At 41.7% G+C, this 27,436-nt stretch overlaps 2 protein-coding genes across 2 annotated transcripts in view; one reads left to right on the top strand and one right to left on the bottom strand.

Annotated features, from left to right (window-relative positions):
- Nucleotides 1-6,220, bottom strand: part of fhip2a (FHF complex subunit HOOK interacting protein 2) — a 63,217-nt gene extending 56,997 nt beyond the window's left edge. Inside the window, exon 1 of the mRNA XM_080205828.1 lies at nucleotides 5,921-6,220. Coding sequence (XP_080061954.1) covers nucleotides 5,921-5,965 — 45 coding nt within the window. The 5' untranslated portion in view covers nucleotides 5,966-6,220. The remainder of the gene's footprint in view (nucleotides 1-5,920) is intronic.
- A 21,000-nt stretch (nucleotides 6,221-27,220) lies between these two features.
- Nucleotides 27,221-27,436, top strand: part of ablim1b (actin binding LIM protein 1b) — a 385,473-nt gene continuing 385,257 nt past the window's right edge. The window contains exon 1 of the mRNA XM_080205818.1: nucleotides 27,221-27,305. Within this exon, the coding sequence (XP_080061944.1) occupies nucleotides 27,293-27,305 (13 nt within the window). The 5' untranslated portion in view covers nucleotides 27,221-27,292. The remainder of the gene's footprint in view (nucleotides 27,306-27,436) is intronic.

Here is a 27,436-nt window from a genome sequence, read left to right as displayed (position 1 = left end):
TAAACAATATATTTTAAAATAATGGTCAGATTTCAATGAAACCTGGTACACAGATGGCCCAAGAAAGAAAGTTTTTGTTTTGGCATGGACGCAAATTTGGATCCAGGAATTTTTGTTTTGAAGGATCCATTAATATTGATGGATTGAGCGAACTGCCCTTTTTAAAAAAATGTTGTGTGATGTTTTATTTACAATATTGTGGATTGTCTCAGCTGTTGTGGTAGAACGTGTCATGGCTGGCAAAATATGAGCAGTCTCCAGAGTAGGTTATTCGACGTGGATTAGTCTGAAGCTTCAATGAGGTGAAAGCTCTCAATAAAAAGTTTTTTTCAGCTTTGCAGTTACAGAGCATCAACCCCAACAGAGAATAGCCTCAAGGAAGAGCTGCACAATTGTCATAGTGCTGAATTAACGCAGAGGTATGTGTTCCACTGAGTACCCTCTTCACTTGTAATTTGTGCTGTCAATGGTTAAAAGGACATCATCTTTTACACACTAATCAGTTTTCTCAAGGAATAATCATAAAGACTTGGAGAATGCATCTGCAGTACGAGTCAACATTAAAACAAAAGCTCAGCTATCTCAATACCCCTGAGCAAAAAGAATTATCTTTTTCTGAAGCAATTTAATGTCCAGCACTTTTGAAACTGTTTCACTTAAAATACATTTACTGAAATGAAACATTTATCCATTGCAATATAAATCGACATAAGCAGATTGGTTGACAGCTAAAATATCATTGTGATAGCCGCAGCTTATATGAACAATCTTACAACTTATCCAAAAGGCTATCCAAAAGTACAACATTCAAACTGCCAACTCCAATTTGGCATCGTGTCCCTGTGCAAATAATATTTTCAAATCAAGATGCAACATGAGCAGAGTTATTATATTCACACAAGTGCAAAATGAATTTTGCAGTTTGATTCAAAGTACTTTGTGCTGCCAGTCGGCTTGCAGGCAAGCATTTGGTATGAGATCATGCCAAGGTTTTTTTTCACTAATTTAAAAACAAATTAATTGGATTCACTATCAGTACACGTGCTACAGTGATATGGGGCTGAGTCATATGGACCAAGCTCCAGGTTTGTTCACTTGTGCCAAGTTAGCTGATCTCAACTGAAATGGTGTTGAGGTTGTCACAAATGGTCTCAGTTTCCGTGCGCAAGGTGACAGAACCAGGCAAAGGTGTATGTGCTGAGCGAGGGCAAAATGAGACTCAGCTGCTGAAATCAGTAAAGCCATACTCCAGCACAAATGATCACCTTCTGTTAAAATTCAAAGGAAGATGCATCAATATAAACAATGTGTCACTATTTGTGATAAGGACACTGCAACTTGAAACATAGAATAATATTTCAGCTGCCTGTAGTTATTTTTTATCAGCTGACAGGCTACAAGTTTTCAATTCATGAGTGTAGTTCAAAGTCTTGAATAACGTGTACAATAACTTGACTAAAGGTTAGAAAAACAGTGACAAAATGCAGGAGGTAAACAGTTGAGAAACCAAGGAATTACTACAGAATGTAATACTTCAGAGAGATGTGTAATTCTGCTGCCTTTTTTATGAAATTCTACATCTCTGATGCAATTTCCAAATTGTCTGGATTTTGCAGTAGGGATAATGGTGAAGGTATCAGTGCACACCATTGTGAACCAGCATATCAGAAAAGTTTAAAGTTCAGTTCCTTTATTAGTGTCACAAGTAGTCACATAGCAATGAAGTTACTGTGAAAATCCCCCAGTCGCCACGTTCCCACGCCTGTTTGGGTACACTGAAGGAGAATTTAGCATGGCTAATGCACCTAATCTGCACATTTTTTAGACCGAGGGAGGAAATCGAAGCACCCGGGGGAAACCCACCCAGACACAGGAGAACACGCAGACTCCGCATAGTGGCGCTTACCGGGAATCAAACCCGGGTCCCTGGTGCTGTGAGGCAGCATTGCTAACCACGGTACCAGCCACAAGCAACACTGCGTGAGCAAACATACTCGGTTAACGACCTAAGACAGGAAGTTATTGTTTGAGTTGCCTCTCTCCTCCAGAAGCTGTTAGAACAGTTCATTGAGACAAGGAGCTGAAATATATCAAATGCACGTTGTTGTGTTTACACGACTGTTGCTAATTCACCAGAAAAAGATAGGGCTTGTCCACACAAGTGACAGTGAAATTTTAAGGGTGTGTGTGTTCAGTCATAATTACTTCCAAACCACCTATGCAGTATTGAAATTTTATTTTTATGAACATAAGCTTGTATTTTTTGAAACTGACCTTCCTGAAAAGAGAAACTAATAAACTGACCTGCCTGGTTTCTAAGGAAATCTGGACTGAAACTGTGGAAACCAAAACTTTTAGGGAGCTTGAACCTGGTAGAAAGACATGTAAAAAGACATTGAGATATCTGAACTCAATAGCAGATGAAGATCCTAGTGATGCAGTACTGGCAGGCTCAGAGACCTAGAAGATAAGAATAAATGAAGATATTGTTCCGGCAGCTGTTTCTGTTACTAGATAACATTGGTGGTTCTAACACCACCCAGATCCAGTTAAGGAGGATCTGCAAACATGTGCCACCTTTGGTGAAGACCAGGTCTTTGGAACTCAGATTGGTTGCATATTGCAGTAAGTTGGGGATCAGGACAGTTAGCGCCGAGGACAGGAGCTGAAATTTTCTGTGAGGAAGTCAAAATTTTGAAGGACTTAGTCATGACCTAAATGCTTCTACAGCAACTGAGCCAATTCACAAGATCTGTATTGGTTGCACCTGCTATTTAGCGTGTAGTTTATGGTTTATAATCAACTGCAATTTTCCTCTTAACTTATGTTTAACTTATATTAATTCTGGGTTGAGACTATAGGAGGTTCCCAAGATTTAATGTTTGCCTTTTTGACTCTCATATAGGAAAAATAGTTCCATTTTAATCTGTAGAATCCCATGGCATCAATATTTTAGTAAATAAAAAGAAGAAATCCAAAATCCTAGTTAAAAAATAGTTACTGGTTTCTACCTAGATCATCAGATTGCACTCCAAAAGTAGTTAATTGGCTGTGAAGTGCTTTTAAATATCTGACAGTTGTAAGAAAACATGATAAAAATTTTTTTTTACATAAGAAAATATTGAATGTAACAACTGCAACATTTTTCTTTTGGCAGCTAATACCAACTTTTAGAAATGACGGCTTAGGATGCTAATGCCACAGTGTCGGTTATACAGAAAAATGTGAAAACCAGTGACTAGGCATAGCAGTATGGCTCACCTACTTGTCTCGTAGGGCTTCCCATCATGATGTCTAAACCACAGTTTCCCAAAGAAAAACTGTGCTACTGTTCAGAAAATATGTTTGAAAAACAAGCACACACCAAAAGAAATAACATAGCCAACAACGTTCAGAAAAATACAGAGTTCTGATGACAAAGGGGTATAGACTTTTAGTAAAAAGTCTGACAACACCAGGTTTAAGTCCAACCGATTTAAATAAACCTGGTGTTGTCAGACTTTTTACTGTGTTTACCCCAGTCCAACGCCGGCATATCCACATATCGACTTTTACCCAGAGTACGCAGTTTGGCTTAGAAGGACAGAATAATCAGATGTTTCTAAACACATGTTGTTTAAAAGCTGAAACACTTGTCTGTAAAATTTATTTACCTCACACAAGTGCCAGCAATAATCATCTTCAACAAGAGAGGATTTAACCATCATTCCTTGATATTCAAATGGTACTACCACAATTGAATCCTTTATCCTGAGGGCTATCATTGACCTGAAACTGAAGCCATTAAAATACAGTAGCTACAACAGCATGTCAGAGGATAGAGATCCTGCTCACCTCCTGACTCCTCAAAGCCTGTTCACCACATCTTCAAGGCGCAGGTTAGGAACTTATTGGAATGCTCTCCACTTGTCTGGATTTGTGCATCTCCAACAACACTCAAAAAGCTCGACACCAGGCTGGACGAAGTAGCCTGCTTGATTGGTACCCTTTCCATAAACATACAATCCCTCCACCACCAATGCACAGGAGCAGCAATGTGTATTATCTGCAAGATGCCCTGCAGGAACTCACCAACTCTTTTTGGGCAGCACCTTCCAAGTCCATGATCACCACCATCTAGAAGGACAAGGGTAGCTAATGCCTGGGAACACTACTGCCTGGTGGTTCCCCTCACCAAATCACTCACCATCCAGGCTTCGAAATATTCCTCACCATCACTAGGTCAAAATCCTGCAATGCCCTCCCTGACTGCACTGTGGGTGTACCGACATGTAAGGGACTGCAGCAGCTCAAACGGCAGCTCGGCACCACAATCTCAAGGACAACTAGGGATGGGCAATAAATGCTGGACAAACCAGTGACGCCTACATCCTGTAAATGAATCTTTAAAAACATGCCCTTGCAGTTGAGTGTATCACTTATGTCAGCTAAACATAGTCTCTTGAAGGCATGATTATGCTATATGATATCATTACCTTATCTGTCCCTAACTCAATAACCTCCAGAACAATCTCCGTGCTTTTCTCAAATTCAGTTTCCTCGATTCCAGATTCCTCACATCCCCTTGTCCTACTCGCCATCTTAATTCCAAGTGTAGAAATCTGTCCATCAATCCTCCACTTTCCTCCCTGTCTCTTCGACCACAGTTTTGGTCAACCCTCCTAATATCTACTTCCTAATTCAGTATCCATTTCCCCTCCTTCCCCAATATGCCTCTGTGAAGCATCTGGAGTGTTTTTCTATATTAAAGGTGATAGTTATTGCAACATAAATCAAAATAAAACTTGAAACTACTGCAATTCAAATATTCCAATAACATTATAATTTTAGAACCATATTTCCATTGAGCAAGACTCTAACTGCTACAAAACATAAAACATCTGAATAAAACGGTTTTCCACAAACTCCAAATATCTACAAACATTATCTTCCTATGTTATTTATTGTTGACAGTCATATGAATCTGAGCAGTTTATATGGCACAAAGGGGGAAAGCAGACAATGTGCAAGAAAAATATGAGTTGAGTCTGTGAAGATCAAAACACAGTTAATATCTTTGATGGTGGTGCGTTACTTTCAAATCTTGTGACACATCACGTAATTTCTTCCCAAAATGTGTTACCGTGCTATAACACATTGCGAGATGTGTATAAATATACGGGCTTGCCAGAAGATACTGATGATCTGATAATGTATTTAATCTATTGGACATGTCTGCCTCAAATTCTCAACTGTGGCATGCTACATTCAAATAAATCTGCACTGGTTGTTTATTTCCCTTCTGCGGGTCTATCAGCTGTGCACAAAACAGGTCGAAACAAACCAAAATGACCGATGAGGATTATTCTACAGCGAGTTGGGGGCAGGACAAGTTTTATAACTCGAATCATTGCAATTCCGGCTGGATTTTGCCAGGACCCGAACAAAAGCATCTCCTGCACACAATGAGAGAAGGGAGAGGAGGAGGGAGGAGGCTGGCAGAAACAAACCCAGCCTCAGGAAGGACAGCTGCTTCCAGGACAACAACAACAGCAGCAGCAGCAGCAGCAGGAGCCGCAGTCCTCGGACTGACCTGCCCCGGGATACAGTAACTGGGGAATGTCACACAAACTGGATGAGGATGCAGGGCGGGGGGGAAGGCAACTCCCAAAATAAAATCAATAACCCTTTAACCCCAACACCCTCTGAAGAAGTTCCACCCCCCTCCCCAAAATCGTTATAAATCAACAAATATTCAATTTAAAACAATCTCTACCTCAGAAAGACCCTCCCAGCTTTTATCTGGTTGCACAATCTAGGCCTCTGAGGGATCCCCGGTGTAAAGTGGATGGCAGAGGGGCGGCAGAGGTGCGCACTCCGGCCTGGTTTTGTTATCCCTCCCCCCCTTGTCCTCGGGGAGCAGGGGGATGTCGGTACTCACCGCCTCCACCGCCTGCTGCAGGATGTTGGTGAATTTGGTGAACATCTTGGCCTTGGAGTCGCGGATCTCCCGGCGGATCTTCTCCTTGGATTCCTCAAGCTTCTTCCTGGTTCGATCCAGCCTGACTGTTCATGCGGCCCAAACCACCCACACCGGCTCACAGACGATTCAATAACACAGCGGGCAGCGAGGAGGAGAGAGCGGACACACACACACAGAACGGGACAGGGACGCGGGACAGTCAACACCCAAACACAGAGCACACACACAACCGACACCGTGGCACCGCCGACACTGACTGTTGATCCCAGCGGCAGCGCGAGGCCTCCTGGCAGCAGGGGGCGCGCCACCGCCTGCGCCGTCTCTCTGACTGACTCATAGTGCCCTTACTCCGGCGTCAGAGGGCGCACAAGAGCACAGTCTGACTGACTGGCAATGTAGACCTCCCAGCGCCAAGAGGCGCTGAAGAACAGTCTGATTGGGTGATGTGGTCTTCCCATCATTAAGGGGCACTGTAAAACATAATCCCCACAATCTGATTTGTCATGTGGTCTTCCCATCATTGGGGGCGCTATAAAACATAATCCACACAATCTGATTTGTCATGTGGTCTTCCCATCATTGGGGGCGCTATAAAACATAATCCACACAGTCTGATTTGTCATGTGGTCTTCCCATCATTGGGGGCGCTATAAAACATAATCCACACAATCTGATTTGTCATGTGGTCTTCCCATCATTAGGGGGCGCTAAAAAACATAATCCACACAATCTGATTTGTCATGTGGTCTTCCCACCACGGGGGTGGGGAACGAAAAACATAATCCACACAATCTGATTTGTCACGTGGCCTTCCTATCGTTAGGGGACACTGAAAAACATTGTCCACACAATTTGGGCTCTGCATCAGTGAAAAACATTGTCCATGTGACCTGATTAATAATGTGGTCCTCCCATCACTAGGGGAACTGAAGAACATAGTCCACGCGACCTGATTGGTGATGTGGCCTTCTGATCACTCATCATTAGGGATGGTGAAGAACATAGTCCACACAACTTGGTCTGCTCAGCAATGGTGAACATGATGTGGGGGTCCCAGCATTGGACTGGGGTAAACACAGTAAGAAGGCTCACAACACCAGGTTTAAGTCCAACAGGTTTATTTGTAGGTTTCGGAACTGGCTGTTCCTTCGTCAGGTGGGTGGGAGCAGAATCTCACCCACCTGATAAAGGAACAGCCAGCTCCAAAAGCTAGTGGCGTTTGCTACAAATAAACCTGTTGGACTTTAACCTGGTGTTGTGAGACTTCTAACAATGGTGAACACAGTCCACACAACCTGATTAGTAATGGGGTTTCCCATCATTAGGGGCACTGAAGAACACAGTCCACACGACCTGATTGGTGATGTGATCTTCCCATCATCCATCATTAGTTTGCAGTGAAGAACAAGGTCCACACAACCTGATTGGTGATGCGATCTTCCCATCATTAGGGGTGGAGAAGAACATAGTCCACATGACCTGATTGATGATGTGGTCTTCCCAGTGGCAGGGAACGGTAAACATACCAACATACGATTTTTAAAAATTTTTTTTTATTCCATCCTTAAAGTTACAGATTGGACTGGGCAAGCCCAAATCCATTCCTTGCTTGTTCCAAAAACCAAATACAAATTCCAATTGAATCCAATTCACAGTCTCCACAAGAGAGATAAACAAGATCCAAACTGACGAGATAAGCAATTGCATTTCATTTTGTGCTTGATCTGATGCTTGATTTTAGCCACTCCAACCTGCTCTGCCACTTAATATCATGGCTGATCAGTTTGTGTTTGCAGTCCAACATTCCTATCTACCTACCTGCCCTCCATAATCTTTGCCTAACAAAAATCCATCTACCTCTGCTTTAAAAATATTCTGCAATCTGAGGCAGGGAGCTTTGAGAGGAAAAAAATTCTCATCACTAAAATTCTTAATTTTAAAACAATGTCCTCATTCTGGACTCAGCTGTGAGAGGCAACATTCTTTCTGCATCAACCACGTTAAGACTGTTCAAGATTTTATATCAGGTTGCCCTCTTCAAAATTCCAATAGAAGCAAGTCCAGTCTGTCCAACCTTTCTCTTAAAAGACAATCTGTTCATTTTTGTTAGACAGAAGAAGGTTAAGATGTGACTTAATAGAGGCATATAAGATGATCAGAGGATTAGATAGGGTGGACAGTGAGAGCCTTTTTCCTTGGATGGAGATGGCTAGCACGAGGGGACATAGCTTTAAATTGAGGTGTGATAGATAATGTCAGAGGTAGGTTCTTTACTCAGAGAGTAGTAAACACGTGGAATGCCCTGCCTGCAACAGTAGTGGACTTGCCAACATTAAGGGCATTTAAATGGTCATTGGATAAACATATGAATGATATTGGGATAATGTAGGTTAGATGGGCTTTAGATTGGTTTTGTAGGTCGGCACAATATCAAGGGCTGAAGGGCTTGTACTGCACTGAAATGTTCTATATAACTGAAACATAAAATCTCTACTTTTATGTTCAATTCCTTTTGTAATAAAAGATAGCATTCCATTTACCATCTTGATTATTTGCTGTACCTGCATACTAACTTCTTGTGACCCATACACTAGAATACCTAGATTCCTCTGCACCTCAGAATTGTGTAGCTGTTCTTTGTTTATGCAATACTCCTGCTTCTTTACTGCCAAAGTGAACTAACTACTTCACATTTTTCCACATAATGCTCTATCTGCTAAATTACGCACTCACTCAGCATATCTATATCCATCCGCAACCTCCTTATGTCCTCTTCACAACATACTTTCTTACCTATCCTCATGTCACCTGTAAGTGTATCTACCATGTCTTGCTCTTCTCATCTTAGGGATCTTTTACAGAAAAATAAATTATATTTAATAACACAGTTTAATGATAACTCTAACAAAAGAAGCAGCTTAACTATTAACATTTGAACAACATTTAAAAATGAAAGGGAACAACTTTAATTTCTAATGTATCACTGTTTCAGTTCCAAAAAAAATCCTCTCGCAGACTTAAATGCCACTTTAAATGCAGTTGGCAACCATAGATATACTTTCTATCAGTGTAGACAGTCATGAAGCTTTCAGAGAGATTCTGTGGGGAGAGAGAGAGTTCTCTGGAACAGCCTGCACATGTCTTTGACTTCAGCAGACCTGCAAATCTAAACTGTAGAAATTTCTTTCTCTCTACTACAGACCCAGCTCTGCACATTAACCATTTTATCACATGACCCTATCAATCAACTTTTGTTTATCTTTTGGATAAACAAAACTCCATTTGCCCTATCAAAGTAACAAATTCCTAGCAGAAATGCGTAGTTAACTTACTATTTTACAACTGTTGAGCTAAATGGTTTCCGAACACAATGACTGCAGAATAAAGCTGCATTTTAAAAATACCCCTTAAACAAAATCAAATATATATATATCAATTGCGTGGCTATCATCACAATGCATGCTCTCTGTTTTCTGTCAGAAAGCTAATATATTGCTCCCTAGATCATGAGGTAACGTTTGATGTGACACCTTGTCAAACGTCTTCTGGAAACCCAAGTACAGCACATCTACAGGTTCACCTTTATCCACATCGCATGTCACTCCTTCAAAGAACTTCAATAGGTTAAACGTGATTTCCCTTTCTACAAAACCACGCTGACTCTTTCTGATCACCCCTTGAGTTTTCTGAAGTGCCTAGCTATAATCGCCTTAATAATCAATCCTACCCCATGGCAGACATAAGACTTACTGGTTTATAAATTACTGTTTTCTGCCTCCCTCTTTTCATGAATAATGGGTTATATTTGCTACTTTCCAGTTTGATGGAACCTTTCCAAAATCCAGCAAAGATTGGAAAATTAACACCTACTTCATTAACCATCTCTTTTAAGATCAGAGGAGGAATTTTATCAAGGCCCAGTCACTTGTCAGCCCGAAGCTCCATCCATTTGTTCAGTTCTACTTCCCTAGTGATTGTAATTTAACCAAGTTCCTCTCTCCCTTCCACCTCCTGCTGTGCAGCAATTACTGGAATGTTCTTTGCATTCTCTATAGTGAAGACAGAAGCAACATATTGGTTCATTTAGCCTGCCATTTCCTTATTATCTATGATTAATTCTCCATTCTCACTCTCCAGAGGACCAACTTGACTTATTCTTTTCATTTTTAAACACCTGTAGAAAGGATTTAAGAGCGGCACGGCAGCACAGTGGTTAGCACTGCTGCTTCACAGCTTCAGGGACCTGGGTTCGATTCCCAGCCTAGGTCACTTCTGTGTGGAGTTTACACATTCTCCTCGTATCTGTGTGGGTTTCCTCCTGGTGCTCTGATTTCCTTCCAAAGTCCAAAGATGTGCAGGTTAGGTTGATTTGCCATGCTAAAAATTGCCCTTAGTGTCCTGAGATGTGTAGATTAGTGGGTAAATACGTAGGGATATGGGGGTAGGGCCTGGGTGGGATTGTGCTCGGTACAGGCTTGATGGGCCAAATGGCTTCTTTCTGTACTGTAGAATTTCTATGATTTTACACTTCGAGGTGGCTTCCTTTCATGATCTAATTTATATCTCCTGATTAATCCTTTAGTCATTCTCTGCATTCCTTAAATTCTGACCAAACATCTGACCTGTCATTCATCTTTGTGCAGTTACATTTTTTTCCTTATGTTTGACGCTTGAGTGATTCTGTGGAGAGCTAATTGTTTACCCACCCATGGATGGTGGGTCCTCCCCCTAAAATTTTTATTTACGGTGGTGATGCAGAAGCATAGAAACGTAGAAGATAGGAGCAGAATGAGGTCATTCGGTCCTGCAAGCCTGCTCTGCCATTCGTCACGATCATGGCGGATCATCCAACTCAATAGCCTAATCCTGCTTTCTCCCCATGACCATCAACGGTCTAAGTGCTATATCTAACAGCCTCTTGAATACATTCAATGTTTTGACATCAACTCCTTCCTGTGGTAATGAATTCCATAGGCTCACCACTCTCTGAGTGAAGAAATGTCTCCTCATCTCCATCCTAAATGGTCTACCCTGTATCCTCAGTGTGACCCCTGGTTCTGGACACCATTGGGAAAATCCTTCCTGCATCTACCCTGTCTAGTCCTGTTAGAATTTTATAAGCCTCTATGGGCTCCCCCTTCATTTGTCTGAAAACAATCCTAATTAGTCAATCACTCCTCATAAAACTGTCCCACCATCCCCAGAATTAACCAGGTAAACCTTCATTGTGTTTCCTCCGGAGCAAGAACACCCTTCCTCAGAAAAGGAAATCAACACTTACACTTATTCTGAGTATTCTGAAATAGTCCTTAAAATGTCTGCCACTGCTTCTCAATTAATATATTCCCTAGTCTAGTAACTCAATTCACTTCAGCTAGTCTAGTTTTCATGCCCACATTGTTGCCCTTATATAACTTGAAGATACTGGTCTTGAACTCACTCTCACCTCACTCAAATTGGATGTATATTCAATCATATTGTGGTCACTGCTCGGGGTGCCTTTGCTCTGAAGTCATTGATTAATCCTGTCACATTACACAATACCAAGTCTAATATGACCTGATTTCTGATTGGTTTTAGAACATGTTGTTCTAAGAAATGATCTCAAAAGCATTCTATGAACTCCTCACCTAGGCTACTACTGCCAATCTGATTTCCAGTTTATACGTAGATTAAAATCACCCATGATTATTGCCATCCCTTTATCGCAAGCACCCAATATTTCTTCTTGTATCCTTCATCCTACACTGTGGTTACTGTTAGAGGGTCTGTAGACCACTCTCACTAGTAATTTCTTTATCCCCTATTATCCCCACTATTCCTCATTTCCACCCAAACAATTCCATATCCTGATCTCCTTAACCAAGGTGATCTCTAACTACTGCATAAATGTCTTGATTAACATTGCTACCCCACCACCTTTACCTTGAATCCCATTCTTTTAGAACATCATATATCCCTCAATCTTCCTTGTCAAACCATCAGCCACACCTCCATAATGCTTATCGGATCACATTTATTTTCTTCAGTGTGCTATCAATTTGTTTACTTTATTATGTTTGCTACACACATTCAGGTAGAGAGCCTTTAGTTTTGTCTTTTTGTTATCTTTGTAATATCTAGTCTTGACTGTTACTGCATTCTTAGATTTTGTTCTCTCTGTTTCTTGCTGCCATTATCTGATCTTCATTTCCCATACTACCATTTTGCTGTCCAACCATGACTCTATCTCTTGGTTTGCTCTTTGACCGAAGCTCAATCCCTTATTCCCCCCACCCTCCCACTATTAAAGCCCCTCTGTTTTGGCTCACTAAAACACTGGTCCCAGCACAGTTCAGATGTAAGACATCCCAATGGCATAGTCTCCACTGTCCTCAGTACTGATACCAGTGCCCACAAACTGAAACCGACTTCCTGCACACCAGTCTTTGAGCTACATATTCATTTCACTTTCATGTGTTCTTTGCCAGTTGGCATGTGGCTCAAATAATAATCTAGAGATTATTACCCTTGAGGTTCAGCTCTTCAATTTGGCATCTAATTCCTCATACTGTCTAAGCAGAATATCTTTCCTAGTCTTACCTATGTCATTGATAACTACATGGGCCATGACAAGTGGATCTTCCATCTCCGGGTTCCTGTCCAGCCCTGAGCAGATGCCCAAACCCTGGCAACAACGCCTTTTAGACTCAAGCTCTTGGTTGCACAGAAAAGTGTCTATCCCCCTCCTCTACTATCCCTCATCACTATATCCCAGTTTTACTCCTGTCATTTGAATGGCTTCTATCCCACAGTGCCATGGTCTGTTAGCTCATCCACTCTGCAGCCCTCATTCTCATCCAATCAGCCTGTTGAACAATTGCAGAGGCCGAGATTCCTGTGCTCCAGCCTCCATGGTCTCTTGACCTGTATCACTCATGGTCACAGAAAGAGCACATTTTGCAGTGTCTTACCAACTGATAATGTAGTCCATAGAGAACATAGCCTGCATTGTTTCACTCACTGATATATATATATATAATGTGGTCTTCCCATCACCAGGGGGCAGTGAGGAGCACAACTTGTGTATGTCGAGCAGGCACTGGAACAGAAAAAGCTGTTTGCAATTCCACTCTCTAAACAGCAGAGGCTGGAGAGACCTAAGATCTTAAAGCCACAGCAACATTTAATCAACCCACTGGTAGCAGCAGTTCTGCCATCAGGAAATTAAACAGATAAAGAAAAAGGAACAGTTTAATTGCTGATCAAACATTTGTAGATAAATAGAAATGTCATTTAAACCGGGCTCTGAAAGACACTGTTTGTATTTGTGCAGAAACAATGCATATTTACATTGCACCTTTTGTACAGCAAAAGCATCCCAAGCATTGATTATGGAGGGTGAGAGTGCAAATGGACCCAAGTGAAAAATAGGCATATTCTGTCAGTTTACTACCCAAGCAAGCAGTTAGTGTAAAAATGACCCCAATGGCAGTTTAAACATAGAATCCCGACAGTGCTGAAGGAAGCCATTTGGCCCATCGAGTCTGCACAGATCACACTCCCAACCAGGCCGATTCCATCACCCCACATATTTTCCCTCCGAGCCCCTCTGACACTAAGGGGCAATTTAGCATGGCTAATCCATCTAACCTGTACATCTTTGGAGTGTGGGAGGAAAAGGGATCATCCAGAGCAAACCCATGCAAACATTGGGAGAATACGCAAACTCCACATAGGCAGTGACCCAAACCGGGAATCAAACCCAGATAGTGAGGAAAAATAGGGTTGCCAATTGCAATTAAATGTATTCCTGCAGCTATCATCCCCATCCAGCCATTAATCTGTCAACACTTCCATCAGCGCTGGCTTCTTTCGTCAATTGGAAAGGGAAGAGACTCATTACCCAATTTGATGATTCTTGACTGTCAGCCAAACAGCCTTGTCTCTCTCATTCTCAATACTTTTGTGACTGGTCAAGAGAAATGTTCAAAAAAAAAGACAAAAACAAACATTTTTAAAATGTCCCAATAACTTTTCTTCAGGGTTGTACACAACAGTGTCCTGGAATTTGATTTTCAATTCCTGGAGGCTCCAGGCCATTCCTGGAGAGTTGGCAATCCCATGAGGGAAGGTGCAGGATCCTGTTCCAGGACTGAATGACAAACAGGAATAGAATCCAGAAGGTAATCTTTAAAAAAACACAGGATTGTTTTTAATATCTTTCTACTGTCTTTTGCAAGTTCACTTTTATACGCGTACCTTAAGAATCATATACGCTTAGTGCACATTTGGATGACACTGTTCATTAGTATTGATAAGATCTATTCTTAGTAGAACTTCATCCTTCATTCTACCTCCCTTGTTTGATCCAAACTCCAATGCACAGGAATCTTTCAACATAGTGATGAGATTGACCTGTCACCACTGGCTCAAGATGATAAATTCTTTGATACTTTAGGCATAGAATCAGCTGATTTTGTCAGGAAAACTGCCAACGTTCCTAGGTCTGGTCAGTGTGTCTACATATTTAAAGTAGACTAAATTAATGTTGTTTTGAAATGTCCCCGGTACAATATCGTCAAATGCGTTTCAAATCTGCAAATGATTCCGTTCCCTACATTTTGTTTTAGATCTAAGAACATTAGGAACAGCAGTAGACCATGCAGCCTATCGAGCCTGCTGCTGCATTCAGTTTGATCGTGCCCAATCTTCAGCTTCAGCTCCACATTCTCGCCCGCTCCCCACATCCTTTGATTTCCTCAGAGACCAAAAATCTGTCTATCCCAGGCTTAAATATATTCGACGATGAAGCACCCACAAGTCTCCGGAGCTGAGAATTCCAAAAAGTCACAAACCTTTGAGTGAATAAATGTTCCCTCACCTCTGCACCCCCATATTCTAGATTCTCCAGCTGGGAAAACAATCTCTCAGGTGTCTATCCTGTCAAGCCACTTAAGGACCTCATGTGTTTCGATGAGATCACCTCACGTCCTCCTAAATCCCAGAGAATATTCCACCCAATTCACTCAACCTCTCATCATAGGACAACCCTGTCAGATCAGATAGAGCAGAAAGGAAAGGTCAAATTGTTTCATGCCTGCAAATTTAATGCAGATGGCGCGTGGCGGATTGTGAAATATGTAAGGAATTGGAGATGTAATTTGATAAACAAGCAGGAGCTAAATTTCAGCTGTCAGCACCTGGAATTTGAGAGCTTTATTCTATATGTTCCTGCTTCTTGGTTTTTACATCCAGGTTCATTTTGACTCAGAACTGTAAAATCATAAATTGATGACTCACCCATATGATTAATAAGATTCATTTTTTTGAACACATGATTACAAATTTAGTGCAACACAATTCCCGGTGTTACCATGTTCTAGAATATAATTCACTTACCATTCTTGTACATTATTTTAGCAACACAATGCTCCAGTGTGTTGGATGTTCACGGTTGTACAATCAGCTCAAAGTGGCTAGCTTCTGTCGATTGTAGATTCGCCTCCCTATGATCAGTTAGGCTCCTTCCGAAATCTCCTTTGATGGAGACAATGGATGGGAGGCTAGTTTGCGTGATAGTCTCAGCTTTGTTCATGACCCTTTGTAGTTTCTTGTGGTCTTAGACAGAGCAGGAGCTTTATCAAGCTGTATACAGGAAGAATGCTTTCTATGATGCATCTGTAAGAGTTGGTGAGAGTCGTGGCAGACATTCCATGTTACAGGTTGGCCACAGGTCTGTATACAGCAGATGACACAGCACTGCAACTGCCTTGCTGCTGACCCAGGGCATTCAGAGCCTCTTGTCCCAGTCGTGACTGTTAACTTTGTCAATGTACGCTCATGTCGTTGGTGGCAATAGCAGTGAGTTTACCTTCAATGGCAGCTGACCCATGTTCATATTTCCTTTCATTTATTGCCACTTCATAAATGAATGAACATGATTGCAGTGGTTTAAAATCAATTCCAGTCACTTGTTTTATGTTGTCTTATCATCCGTATAGCCTGGATTACGTCTGCTTGCTCACTTTCTTCTGACTCTACTGAACTCTTATAAGTGATAAGTTACGGGATGATTTTACCAATAGCATTCAGCTATTTTTTGTTTTCACATAAACTTCCACAACATCCTATGATGCCACTAAACAAAAAATAATCAAACACACAATGCAAATTGCAGGAACTTATGATTATGAGGGGCATGTCATGCTAGAGTTGTTGCAATGAGCTTCACCAATGGGTGTAAAGAAAATAGTACTAGGTCAGGAAAGGGGAGGCAACTGATAAGATGGATTTTGGGAAGGGTTTTCAATGAGAGGAGGGTAATTGGTAGAGAGGTTGAGGAAGGACATTATGTGCATTTACATCATGTGCATGTCTTAGGCACCGATTTAAATATTAAAATAAAGCTATCGTACACAATAAGTTTTTTTGTCTTTAAGCGTCCCAGCACAGGGCTTCATATATGTGTGCAGAAGCAAAATGCATAAATGTAAAATTGCTTGCAGGCAATTTGTGGTGAGATCAGTCAAGATATCCAATTTCCTGGTTCCTGAACATCACAAATTGCTTCAGTGGGACTGATCCACTTGCATTGAAAACCTACAGCTATGGGAGGTAGCTTTGCAACTTGATGGGCTGAATTTGACCGTGGGTTTCAGAGCACTGATACTGGGAGCAATTGGGTGGTTCTGTCCACGTACATGCTCACCGGTTTTCTTCCCCATCAGCTGCCTTCAGATCTGTTGCCCAAAGGAACAGCAGCTTTGAAGCATTCATACTGCCACAGGGAAAACTCAAGGTTGCCTGTTATTTTACCAGGTTCCCCCTTCACTCACACTATCTGAGGGCCAATAAAATTCAGTCTGATGAGCAGAGTTCTAAAACCAGTTGGTTGGCTACGATACCATCAACTTGCCACTAGAGGACAGAACATGACAGTAAGTTAACATTTGGATTGCCAGGGTGAAAATATGTTGCAAGTTCTTCAGTTACAATTGGCTTCTTATAGAATTTCCCATATTTTACTCAGCCCACTCATTGTCGTGAAAGGTGAAATGAAAAAGGAATAGATCTTAAGAATGTGGGAAACTTTAACTTGGAGCACTAGGTTTTAGGTGTGGGTGAGTGGTTAAATGGCCGAAAATACAGCTGTGCCTGGGAGATTGAGCCTGTTAAGCAAAACTCTCTCCAGAGAAGTGTGTTGAAATTTTAAGTAAATAATCAGTCAATTCATAGAATCACTACAGTACAGAAGTAATCCATTCGACCCACTGAGTCTGTACCAATTCCCTGACAGAATATCTTACCCAGGCTCTCTCCCCTGCGAACCCATACATTTCCCATGGCTAATCCACCTAACCTGCACATCTTGGGACACCAAGGCACAATTTCGCATGGCCTGGTCCACTTACCCGGCACATATTAAAATAAAGGGGTGGTATGGTGGCACAGTGTTTGGCACTACTGCCTCATCAGCGCCAGGGACCAGGTTCAATTCCCAGCTTGGGTCACTGCCTGTGTGGAGTTTGCATGTTCTCCTCATATCTGTGTGGGTTTCCTCCAGTGCTCCAGTTTCCTCCCACAGTCTGAAAGGTGCTGGTTAGATGCATTGGCCATGCTAAATTCTCCCTCAGTGTACCCAAACAGGAGTGTGGCGACTCAGGGATTTTCACAGTAACATCATGCAGTGTTAATGTAAGCCTACTTGTGACTAATAAATAAACTTTAAACTCAACTTTGTTTGGACTGTGGGAGGAATCTGGAGCACCTGGAGGAAACCCATGCAGACACAGAGAGAATGTGGAAACTCTGCACAGACAGTGACCTAAGGCCAGAATTGAACCAGGATCCCTGGCATTGTGAGGCAGCAGTGCTAACCACTGTGCCACCGTATTGCCAATTATAGCTAAATTTCAATCCACATTCAGATTTAATGTCACATTCAAGAATTTCCTTGGCTTCTTGAAGCTTGCCATTGGAACAAAAGCAATGATAATTCATGGGAGTTATTAAGAGTCAGGCATATATAGTAATAAATACTCAATAGATTTATTTCATGCTATTGCGGAAGTGGTCATTCAGAATATTTAAAGTGAGAAGCTAGTTTCTGTACTTTGCATATATTTTTGTCACTCAGATCAGAATGAGAGGTGTCTTGGCCCAGAACAGAGGAACAAGAAGACCATCTGCTCCAACAACGGCCTGCTCTCGAGGAACCTGCAAATCGTCAGCAGAGAGAGGAGCCAGGGAAGTTGAGCTCCAGAAGGCATCTCCCTACATAACAGGGGCACAGACAGAGGCTCAGCTTCCTAAACCACTCTGAGAAACAGTATATATGGAGACTGATTGTCACCACCTGACATGGCAATGTCAAGAAAGAAGGCTCTGCTCCCTGCTGGACCTGATAGCCATACTTTACCAATGGTGATGAAAGTAACCACCCCCCTCATAGTTTTGCCTCAGAGTCATTTCCAAGTGCTACCAGAAACATACGGGACAACTCCCAGTTAGTTTCACACAAGTGTATAAGGTTGGTCAGTAATGGTGTATTTGCAAGGGCCAACAATTTGACCAGTATGAAAGGACTCACTAAAATGTAAATGTTATAATTGATTATGTAATTTGAACCATGATTTCATTTTAACCCCAGGTAACTGCACTCAGGAAAGCTGCCACAAAATGGATCCAGGGCCAGAAGAGGCCAGGTGATTGACTTTATTTTAAAAATTTTTCTTCCTGGACCATTAGGAGCAGGAGGGCTCTTGGGGTCAAACAAGAAGACCTTACCCTCACCTGTCCTGAACTTGCCTCCTCCTTTTCCAAAGGAGCAGCATCACAGTGCCACTGCAATCCCTTCCTCTGATGCACTTAGCTGGCTGCTGCAGACCATTCACGTGGATTTCTCACAGTGAGCTCCTGCTAGCTTTGGCCTGTCCCCTCCCCCTTGGAAATCTATGAAATATGGATAGGGGTCAGGCCTGGAATATGTGAATATGGCTCTGGAGTTAAAATGCATGTTTGTTAACCCCATGCCTGCCTCATGCCTGACTTAAAAACATGGTGCATGTCAGGATGGAGATGGCAATATGGATGCTCACAAGTAATGTCCCAATGTTCATTGACCTAAAATATAGTTCAATGGTATAAACACAAAGATCCCAAAATTTCATGAGGATTCTTCCCCTACCTTAAACTTTGGCTATACACGTCTGTTTGCATCTTTTCTCTAGGCATTTTACTTGTCCATTTGTGATGGGGGACAGTGAGTGTCCCCATGAAGCTCAACCTAAACTATCAAACAAGGAAAGCAATCAGATTAGTGGATTCTGTCCAAATCTAAATCCTGATTTCATTTCATTGACAATACTTTTCAAATCAACTGCAATAAAGCAGGATGGAGTGGGAAATAGGGTGGCCTCTGAGGATCACATAGATGTGACTTGCTCCTCTTCCCATTTTGAACAAGTTGTCCTACATACATCTGACTTTGAATTCGAGGCAAAAACACTGTCAATTTGGAAAATCAACTGCTTACAACAACTTGCCTATTGCACCGATAGAACCAACATGTCTGAAAACATTTGACAAAGATTTTTGATAATCAAGCAAATGTTTGGTAAAGAGCTGAGGCTGTTGAAGACAAGGTCAATGATGTAGGTTTTCAGCATGCTTTTGAAGGCAAGTGGATTTGAAAGGAATTCACCGTGTCAAGGAATGATGCTGAACATTGTCACAAAGGTTGATGGATCAGAAAAAACAATGGAAATGTAGTGGGCCACAATCAAAATCAAACTGGGATAAATGACTGGAGGATGTTGCAGAGGGAGCATGCATAAGGATATGGAGAGCTTTGTAGCTGGCGAACCAGGATTTGGAAAACAATAGTTGGATGATTTGATATGTGATAATTTGGCAAATATTGTGTCACTCCGCAAAGAAGACTGTGGGCGGAACTTTCCAACCATGCTCTCCCAAAGACTGGAAAATCCTGCCCGAGGACAACGGATCTTTGCATAGTATGTGTCCCACGTGCTACAATTCCCTTGGCAGGCGGGATGCTAAAATTCCACCCTGTATGTCTGATTGAATTAAGCTGAATAAAGATTAACAGAGACCTTTAGTCTGGAAGAGTTGAGAGAAAGAGAATAAAGGTACGTGTATTTGCAATGAGACTTTAATGGTCAAGTGGTTTATAAGTAAATAGGCTAGATTTTGAACTTTGCATTAGGAGATACTTAGGAATCTGTTCTTTTCAGCTGCTAAATTTTAAAGGGGAGTAAAAGGCTTTTATAGCTTTTAAAGGTGTCAGAATAAACAAGGAAAGGTTGTTAAAATTTATTTGATCTAAATTTGGGGCAGTAGGAAAACACAAAAACCATGTATATTTTGGCAAAGTTGAATTTGAAGAAGTGTTGATGACAATGGAATTGTGAATAAAAAGTAAAAATTGATATTTGAGGAGAACTGTTGAGAGCTTATGGGTTAGCTGTGTGAGAAAGATATGGAAACAGCTGTGGGTTGGAAGAGATGCAGTTTGAATCAGACATTGCTATCTAACAGCGCTAGGGATCTGGGTTCGATTCCCGGCTTAGGTCACTGTCTGTGTGGAGTCTGCACGTTCTCCCTGTGTCTGTGTGGGTTTCTTCCAGGTACTCCAGTTTCCTTCCACAGCCCAAAAGACATGCTGGTTAGGTACATTGGCCATGCTAAGCTCTCCCTCAGTGTACCCGAACAGGCGCTCAAATGTGTGAACTCTGGGATTTTCACAGCAACTTGCTTTTGACACTAATAAATGAACTTAAAACTTAAACTTATCCACTCATGACAGAAAAGTTTTGAGGTTACAGTCTTGCCCTGAAGTCTTGGGTTATCAAAGCAGAGTGGAAGTGAGTTTGAGAGATCGTGTGGTATGCCGTATTAAAGAATTTCATTGAATTCCTAGTGCAGAAGGAAGCCATTTGTTCCATCAAGCCTGCACCGACAACAATCCCACCCAAATCCTATCCCCGTAACCTCATATGTTTATCTTGTTAATCCCCCAACACTAAGGCCAGGATTTTACTGGATTTACCTGATCATGGGGCAGGTAAGGCTTGTGAAATGGCATTCTCCGTTGACTTTGGTCAGGTTCTTATGAGCCTTGGACAGGTGAGGTCTAAAGTACCGGCAGAAGGATCAATTTAGCATGGCCAATCCACAGTGGCACTGTGGACTGTGGGAAGAAAACAGAGCATGCAGAAGAAATCAACACAGATAAAGAAAGAATGTGCAAACCCTACACAAACAGTGACCTGACGTTGGAATTGAACTTGATCCCTGGCACTGTGAGGGCAGCAGTACTAACCACTGTGCCGCTCAAGCAGAAGCAGCTTTGGCTTGGGTAATATTACTAGATTTTTACAGTTAAACATTTGTAAGGGAGTGTTGCTGGGGTAGTGTTTCCTGGTGGTTCTGACCAAGTAGTGAGTCTTTTGGAGGGAATTTTGTGTAAAACTATTTTTAATTGTGTTACTTTAATGTTGTGTGCTTATGTTTTCTTCCCATTAGTAAATCTTTTACTTCTGATTTTAAAGTCCCTAACATGTTACTGAATTTTGTTTTGCTGAGATTAGAATAGTTTCATCTTGTTTTCAAAACACAAAAAATGGGTATGGCCCGGAAGTCAAGATTCCCTCCGGGGTTTGGCTTTCTCGTCAGTGACATCTGCTGTGGTCATAACAGAAGTTAGTGGAGGTGAGTGAAGTGAAACCCTGTTCATGATAAATAACCAGCCACTGTAATGAACAGTTACAGCTGATGGTGTGTTCAAAACAAACTGAAAATAAATCCCAGGGATTCAACCTAGTTTTTTTTATGATGAATGATATATTTTAGTTACAAAGCAGTGACTAGGTTGTCTATTTTTAGAGACAAAGGTGTGAAGGTTTGCTGTTTGTGCACTTCTATAATTGTTGCAAGTGTTGAATTTTGTATAGATAAGCATCCTCCGCACAGATAGGCAGATATTACCTAAGACTATTATAGCTTTAACACAAATTATGCTTGTTGCTGGGTTAAAGTCCTGGGATTATTTGTCTGACAGCAGTGTGAGAATAACTTTAACCTGCATCTCAACAGTTGAATAAAGTCTAGCGCCATCTTCTCAAGGGCATCTAGAGGTGGATAAGAAATGCTAGCCTTGTTAGAATTGCCCTCTACTGAGAATGATTAAAGTGTTTGTAGATATCATCCCTCATGTAACTAGGCATTTAAAAGTACTCTGTAAAGAGAATGGTGAACCAGAAACAAAGGAAGGTTATTGCAAATGGGAGGAGGGGATGAGGTGGTACGTGCGGAAAATAAGCACAGGCCCAATCAAAGCGAATGCTTCTTATCATGAAAGCATTTAGGAGGAGAATTCCAAAATGAAAAGTATGATGCCTCAAGCAAGATTTTGACCCTGTTGAGGCAAAGTCAATTTAAAATTTCAAAACTGAAATTGATAGATTTTTTTGTCAGAGAAGGGTATTGATAGATGTGAGATATAGATCAGATTATATGGTGTGACACACTAGAGAAGCTGAATGGTCCATTTCTTGTTCCTATGTTCTTTCCAATGTTCCTACCTCAAAGTCTAGTCAACCTTGTTTCAAATTCCACAATAACCCACATACACCCAAACTTAATCCCTCATATCATGTCTGCTTATAGGGCTCTCCAGCTATATCTTACACATCTACAGCACATCTATAACACAGTAGGTGTGTGTTAATTTGCAGAAAATGTCTGTAAATCCATGACTCCAGTGCTTCCTGACTTCCCATCAGCTAAAAATAGCAGAACTAGAGAGCACAGCCTCAAAATAAGGGGCGGGGGGGGGGGTACAGTTTAGATCAGAGTTGAGGAGGAACTTCTTCACTCAAAGGGTGGTGAATCTTTGGAATTCTCTGCCCATTGAAGTGGTGGAGGCTACCTTGCTGAATATATTTAAGACACGGGTAGATAGGTTTTTGATAGACAAAGGAATTAAGGGTTATGGGGAGAAAGCGGGAAAGTGGAACTGATCCACTTTAGATCAGCCATGATCTTATTGAATGGCGGGGCAGGCTCAAAGGGCTAGATGGCCTACTCCTGCTCCTATTTCTTATGTTCTTAAATATCACCTGACTGTCATCATCGCTGTCTTCGTGGATTTAAGAGATCTTGCATGTATAATCTTCCTTTCTATCTCACAGCTTTCACCCTTCACTATTGGAATCTACTCTACTGTAGATTTTTCCACTCTATAAAACCATCAGTGATGGTAGCTTTGAGGGTTAGAGTTCCATTTTTCCACTGTCCTTCATTTGTGAAGTATTATCTGAGATCACCCCTGAATGGTCCACTTCTGTAATTCTCCACCATGGAAATAATCTTTCTCTATCAATCCTATCAACCCTATTAATATTTTGAAACACCTTCCATGTTCAAAAAAACACAATGTGGAGATGCTGGCATTGGATTGGAGTGGGCACAGTCAGAAGTCTCACAAGACCAGGTTAAAGTCCAACAGGTTTATTTAGAATCATGAACTTTCACAGCACTGCTCCTTCATCAGGTGAGTGATGATAAACATAGGCTGAGTCTATTCAACCCATCCTTTTAAGTTAAGCCTTTTAGCTATGTTTTCATTCTGGTGAATCTGCAATACTTCAATATGTCCTGCCTGAGGTGTCTAGAACTTAATGTTTCACTCTAAATGGAATCTAACTAAAGCTGTTTATAGCTGTAACTGAACATCTAGCCCTTTGTATTCCAGTTCCCTTGAAGTAAAAACCCACAATCCATTAGCTTTTTAAATTGTTTTTTGTGCCTCGCCACCAGCTTTTACTGTTTTCTGTATTTGAAACTAATTTCTGTTCTCCCAAGGTTCCTCATTTTTCACCATTAAGATCTATCTTTCTTCATGGACAACCTCACACTTCCTAGTCTTGACATCCAACTGCCAGTTTTGCCTGCTCGCTTAATTCTATTACAAGGCTACGTGGATATATGGCTCTTTTGTACTTTTTACAGTTATAGAATTATAGAATTGTTTCACAGAAGGGGCTATTCAGCCTATCATTTCTATGCTGGCCCTCTAAAGGAGTAATTCACCTAGTGTCACTCCTTTGCCTTTTCACCATTGACCTGCGTGTTTTTTTGTTTCATATCATGATCTTCTTCCTCTCAATTAACCCTGCCTTCACCACACTCTTAGGCAACACACTCCAGATCCTAACCGCTTAATGCATGACACATGTTGCCATTGTTTCTTTTGCCACCTACCTTAAATATGTACCCTCTGGGGGTTCTTGATCCTTCCACTGGTGTGACCATTTCTCCTATTTACTCTTGTCAGACCATTCATGATTTTTAAATTAATTCAAGGGATGATGTCTTTGCTGCCGAAACCAGCCTTTATTGCTCATCCCAAACTTCCCTTGAGAAGTGGTAGTGAGAAGCCTTCTTGAATTGCTGCAGTCTATGTGGTGTAGACACACCCCCCAGCGCCGTGAGGGAGGGAGTTCCTTGGATTTTGACCCAGCGACAGTGAAGGAACAGCAATATATTTCCAAGGCAGGATGGTGAATGACTTGGAGGGAAATTTCACAGTGGTAGTGTTTCCATGAATCTGTTGCCCTCGTCCTTCTAGATGGTAGCGGTCATGGGTTTGAAAGGTGCTATCTTAGAAGCTTTAGTGAGTTCCTGCAATGCATCTTGTAGATGACACAAACTGCTGCTACTGTGCATCTATAGTGGAAGGAGTGAGGGAGTAAATGTTTGTAGAAGGGGTGCTAATCAAGCAGGCTGCTTTGTCCAAGCTTCTTGATTGTTGTTGGAGCTGCTTACATCCAGTCAAAAGGAGAGTATTCCATTACACTTTTGATTGTGCCTTGTAGGATGTTGATCAGTTTTGAGGTATCAGGTGAGTTACTCATGGACGGATTCCCAGTCTCTTACTTGCTCTTGTAGTCATAATATCTATATAGCTAGTCCACTTAAATTTCTGGTCAATGGTAACCTGCAGTATGTTGATAGTGGGGAATTCAGCGATGGTAATCACATTGAATGTCAAGAGGTGATAGTTAGGTATCTTCATGTTGGAGATGGTCATTGCCTGGTACTTCTATAATATGAGTATTATTTACCACTTGTCAGCCCAAGCCTGAATGTTGTCTAGGTTGTGCTGCATTTGGACATGCAGTGTTTCAGTGTCTGAAAAGTCACAAATTGTGCAGAACATTGTGCAATCATCAGCAAACATCACCTCTTTTGATTGTATGATAGAAGGAAGGCTATCAATGAAATAGCTGAAGATTTTGTGCCTATGACATTACCATGAGGAACTTGTGCAGCGATATCTGGAATTGAGACAACTGACTTCCAACAACCAGAACCATCTTCCTTTGTGCTAGGTAAGGCTCCAGTTTTGCTAGGGCTCCTTGATGCCGCAGTCAGTGAAATGTGACCCTGATGTCAAGGGCCGTTCCTCTCACCTCATTTGAAATCTCCGCTTAACCTTCTCTTCTCCAAGGACAACAGTCCCAACTTCTCCAATCTCTCTACATAATTGAAGTTCCTTATTTCTATGCTCTTTCTTTGCTTCCCTTATTTGCTTTTTCAATTCCTCCCTGTACATCCTATATTTAGCTGAGTTCTTATTTACATTATTTACCTATTAGTTATCATAGGCACACTTCTACTTCATCTTAATCGATATGTCTTTGTCATTCAGGGAGTTTTAGATTTAATTACCCTCCCTTTCCCTTTTCTGGGAAAATACCTTGACTGTACTTGAACCATCTCTTTAAAAGCAGCTTGTTCAGTATTATTATCATATTACCTGATAATCTTTGATTCCAATTTATCAGGACCAGATGCATTATTGACCCTTGGAAGTTGACTTTCTCACAATTAATTATTCTGACTCTGGACTGTTCTTTGTCTTTTCCTATAGCCAATTGAAACCTTATGATACAATGATCACTATTTTCTACAAGTTTCTCTACTGACACTTAACCCACTTGGCCCAGGTCCAGCACTGCCTCCTTTCAGTTGGACTGGAAATTGTTGCTGTAGAAAATTCTCCTTAACACCCTCTTGCCTCTCTCTATCCTTTACGCTTACTGTCCCAATCAGTTTTCAGATAATTAAATCCCCCATTCAAACTAATATATATTTTTGCACCTCTCTCCAATTTTCTTACAAATTTGTTGCTCTGCATTGTTCTCACCAGTTGGTGGCCCATTGAACATTGCAATGCACCTTTTTTTGTTCCTTAGCTCCAGCCAAATCGATTCTATTGTTGGAACATACGAATCAGGAGCAGAAGTAAGCAAAATTTAACCCTGCAAATCTGTTCCGCTATTCAATCAGATCATGGCTGACCTCTCCCTGGTCTTAAATACCTCAGTAAAAAGTCTGACAACACCAGGTTTTAGTCCAACCGATTTATTTGATAGTAAATGCACAAGCTTTCGAGGTTTCCCTCTTCGTCAGGTGAATGGAGAGTTCTGGCCTCGGACAGAACTCTCCATTCATCTGACGAAGAGGGAAACCTCGAAAGCTTGTGCGTTTACTATCAAATAAATCGGTTGGACTAAAACCTGGTGTTGTCAGACTTTTTACTGTGTTTACCCCAGTCCAACGCTGGCACATCCACATCTTAAATACCTCCCCACCTTTCCCCCATATCCACTTATCCCTTTTTTAAATTAGAAATATATCTATCTCCTTCTTGAAACCATTCAACGATTTAGACTCCACCGCTCTGTGAGGCAGCCAGTTCCACAAATTCACCACCCTCTGAGAGAAGTAGTTCCTCCTGATCTCAGTTTTAAATCTACCGCCCCTCAGCCTATACCTGTGACCTCTTGTTGGAAGCACCCCTGTGGGGCATCTCTCGCCAGCAGATTATGTTCAACACCAATCGATACACTGCATGAAAAATAACTACTACAGCATTCCGGGCAGTAATAATGGAGCCATAATATTGCATGGTCAGAATGCTGTGTCAGAACACAACAGCAGTTGCACTGATTAACGTGAACAGGATGACTATGTGATGGTGACTGTACAACATTAGCTGTTGCTGTGTGATGCACGCGATGCTGTGTGAGAGGTGGTACCCATCTCACCCGGTGTTACCCGCCTCTGTCTGGAGGGGGGATTCGCCCCTTCGCACTTGTTATTTTCTCAGCCCACGTACCTTACGTTCCGGTCACGCAGCGGCGCCGAGTACCAGCCTCGGCATAAACCACTCAGCAGTGCTCTAATCCTCTCTCTACCTGCTAGCTGTGTGTGTGTGTGAGGTGTCTGCCCTTCCGATAGGAACAGGTCTGCCCAGCCATGTCCACCCGAGGTGAGTGACACCAGCCATTGGATTGGGGCTGCAGAGTGAATGGGGGCGACACAAGGCAGCTTTCTGGTCTGTAACCTTTAATGTGGAAATGTTTAAGGTGCTCGTTCAGATGGGAACGGCCTCTGTATGAT

The sequence above is a fragment of the Carcharhinus amblyrhynchos genome, chromosome 17 (assembly GCF_965287045.1).
Source record: "Carcharhinus amblyrhynchos chromosome 17, sCarAmb.v2.hapA, whole genome shotgun sequence".
Classification (NCBI taxonomy): Eukaryota; Metazoa; Chordata; class Chondrichthyes; order Carcharhiniformes; family Carcharhinidae; genus Carcharhinus; species Carcharhinus amblyrhynchos.
Note: the sequence above shows the minus strand (reverse complement) of the source record. Positions and strands in the feature narration are given on the sequence as shown.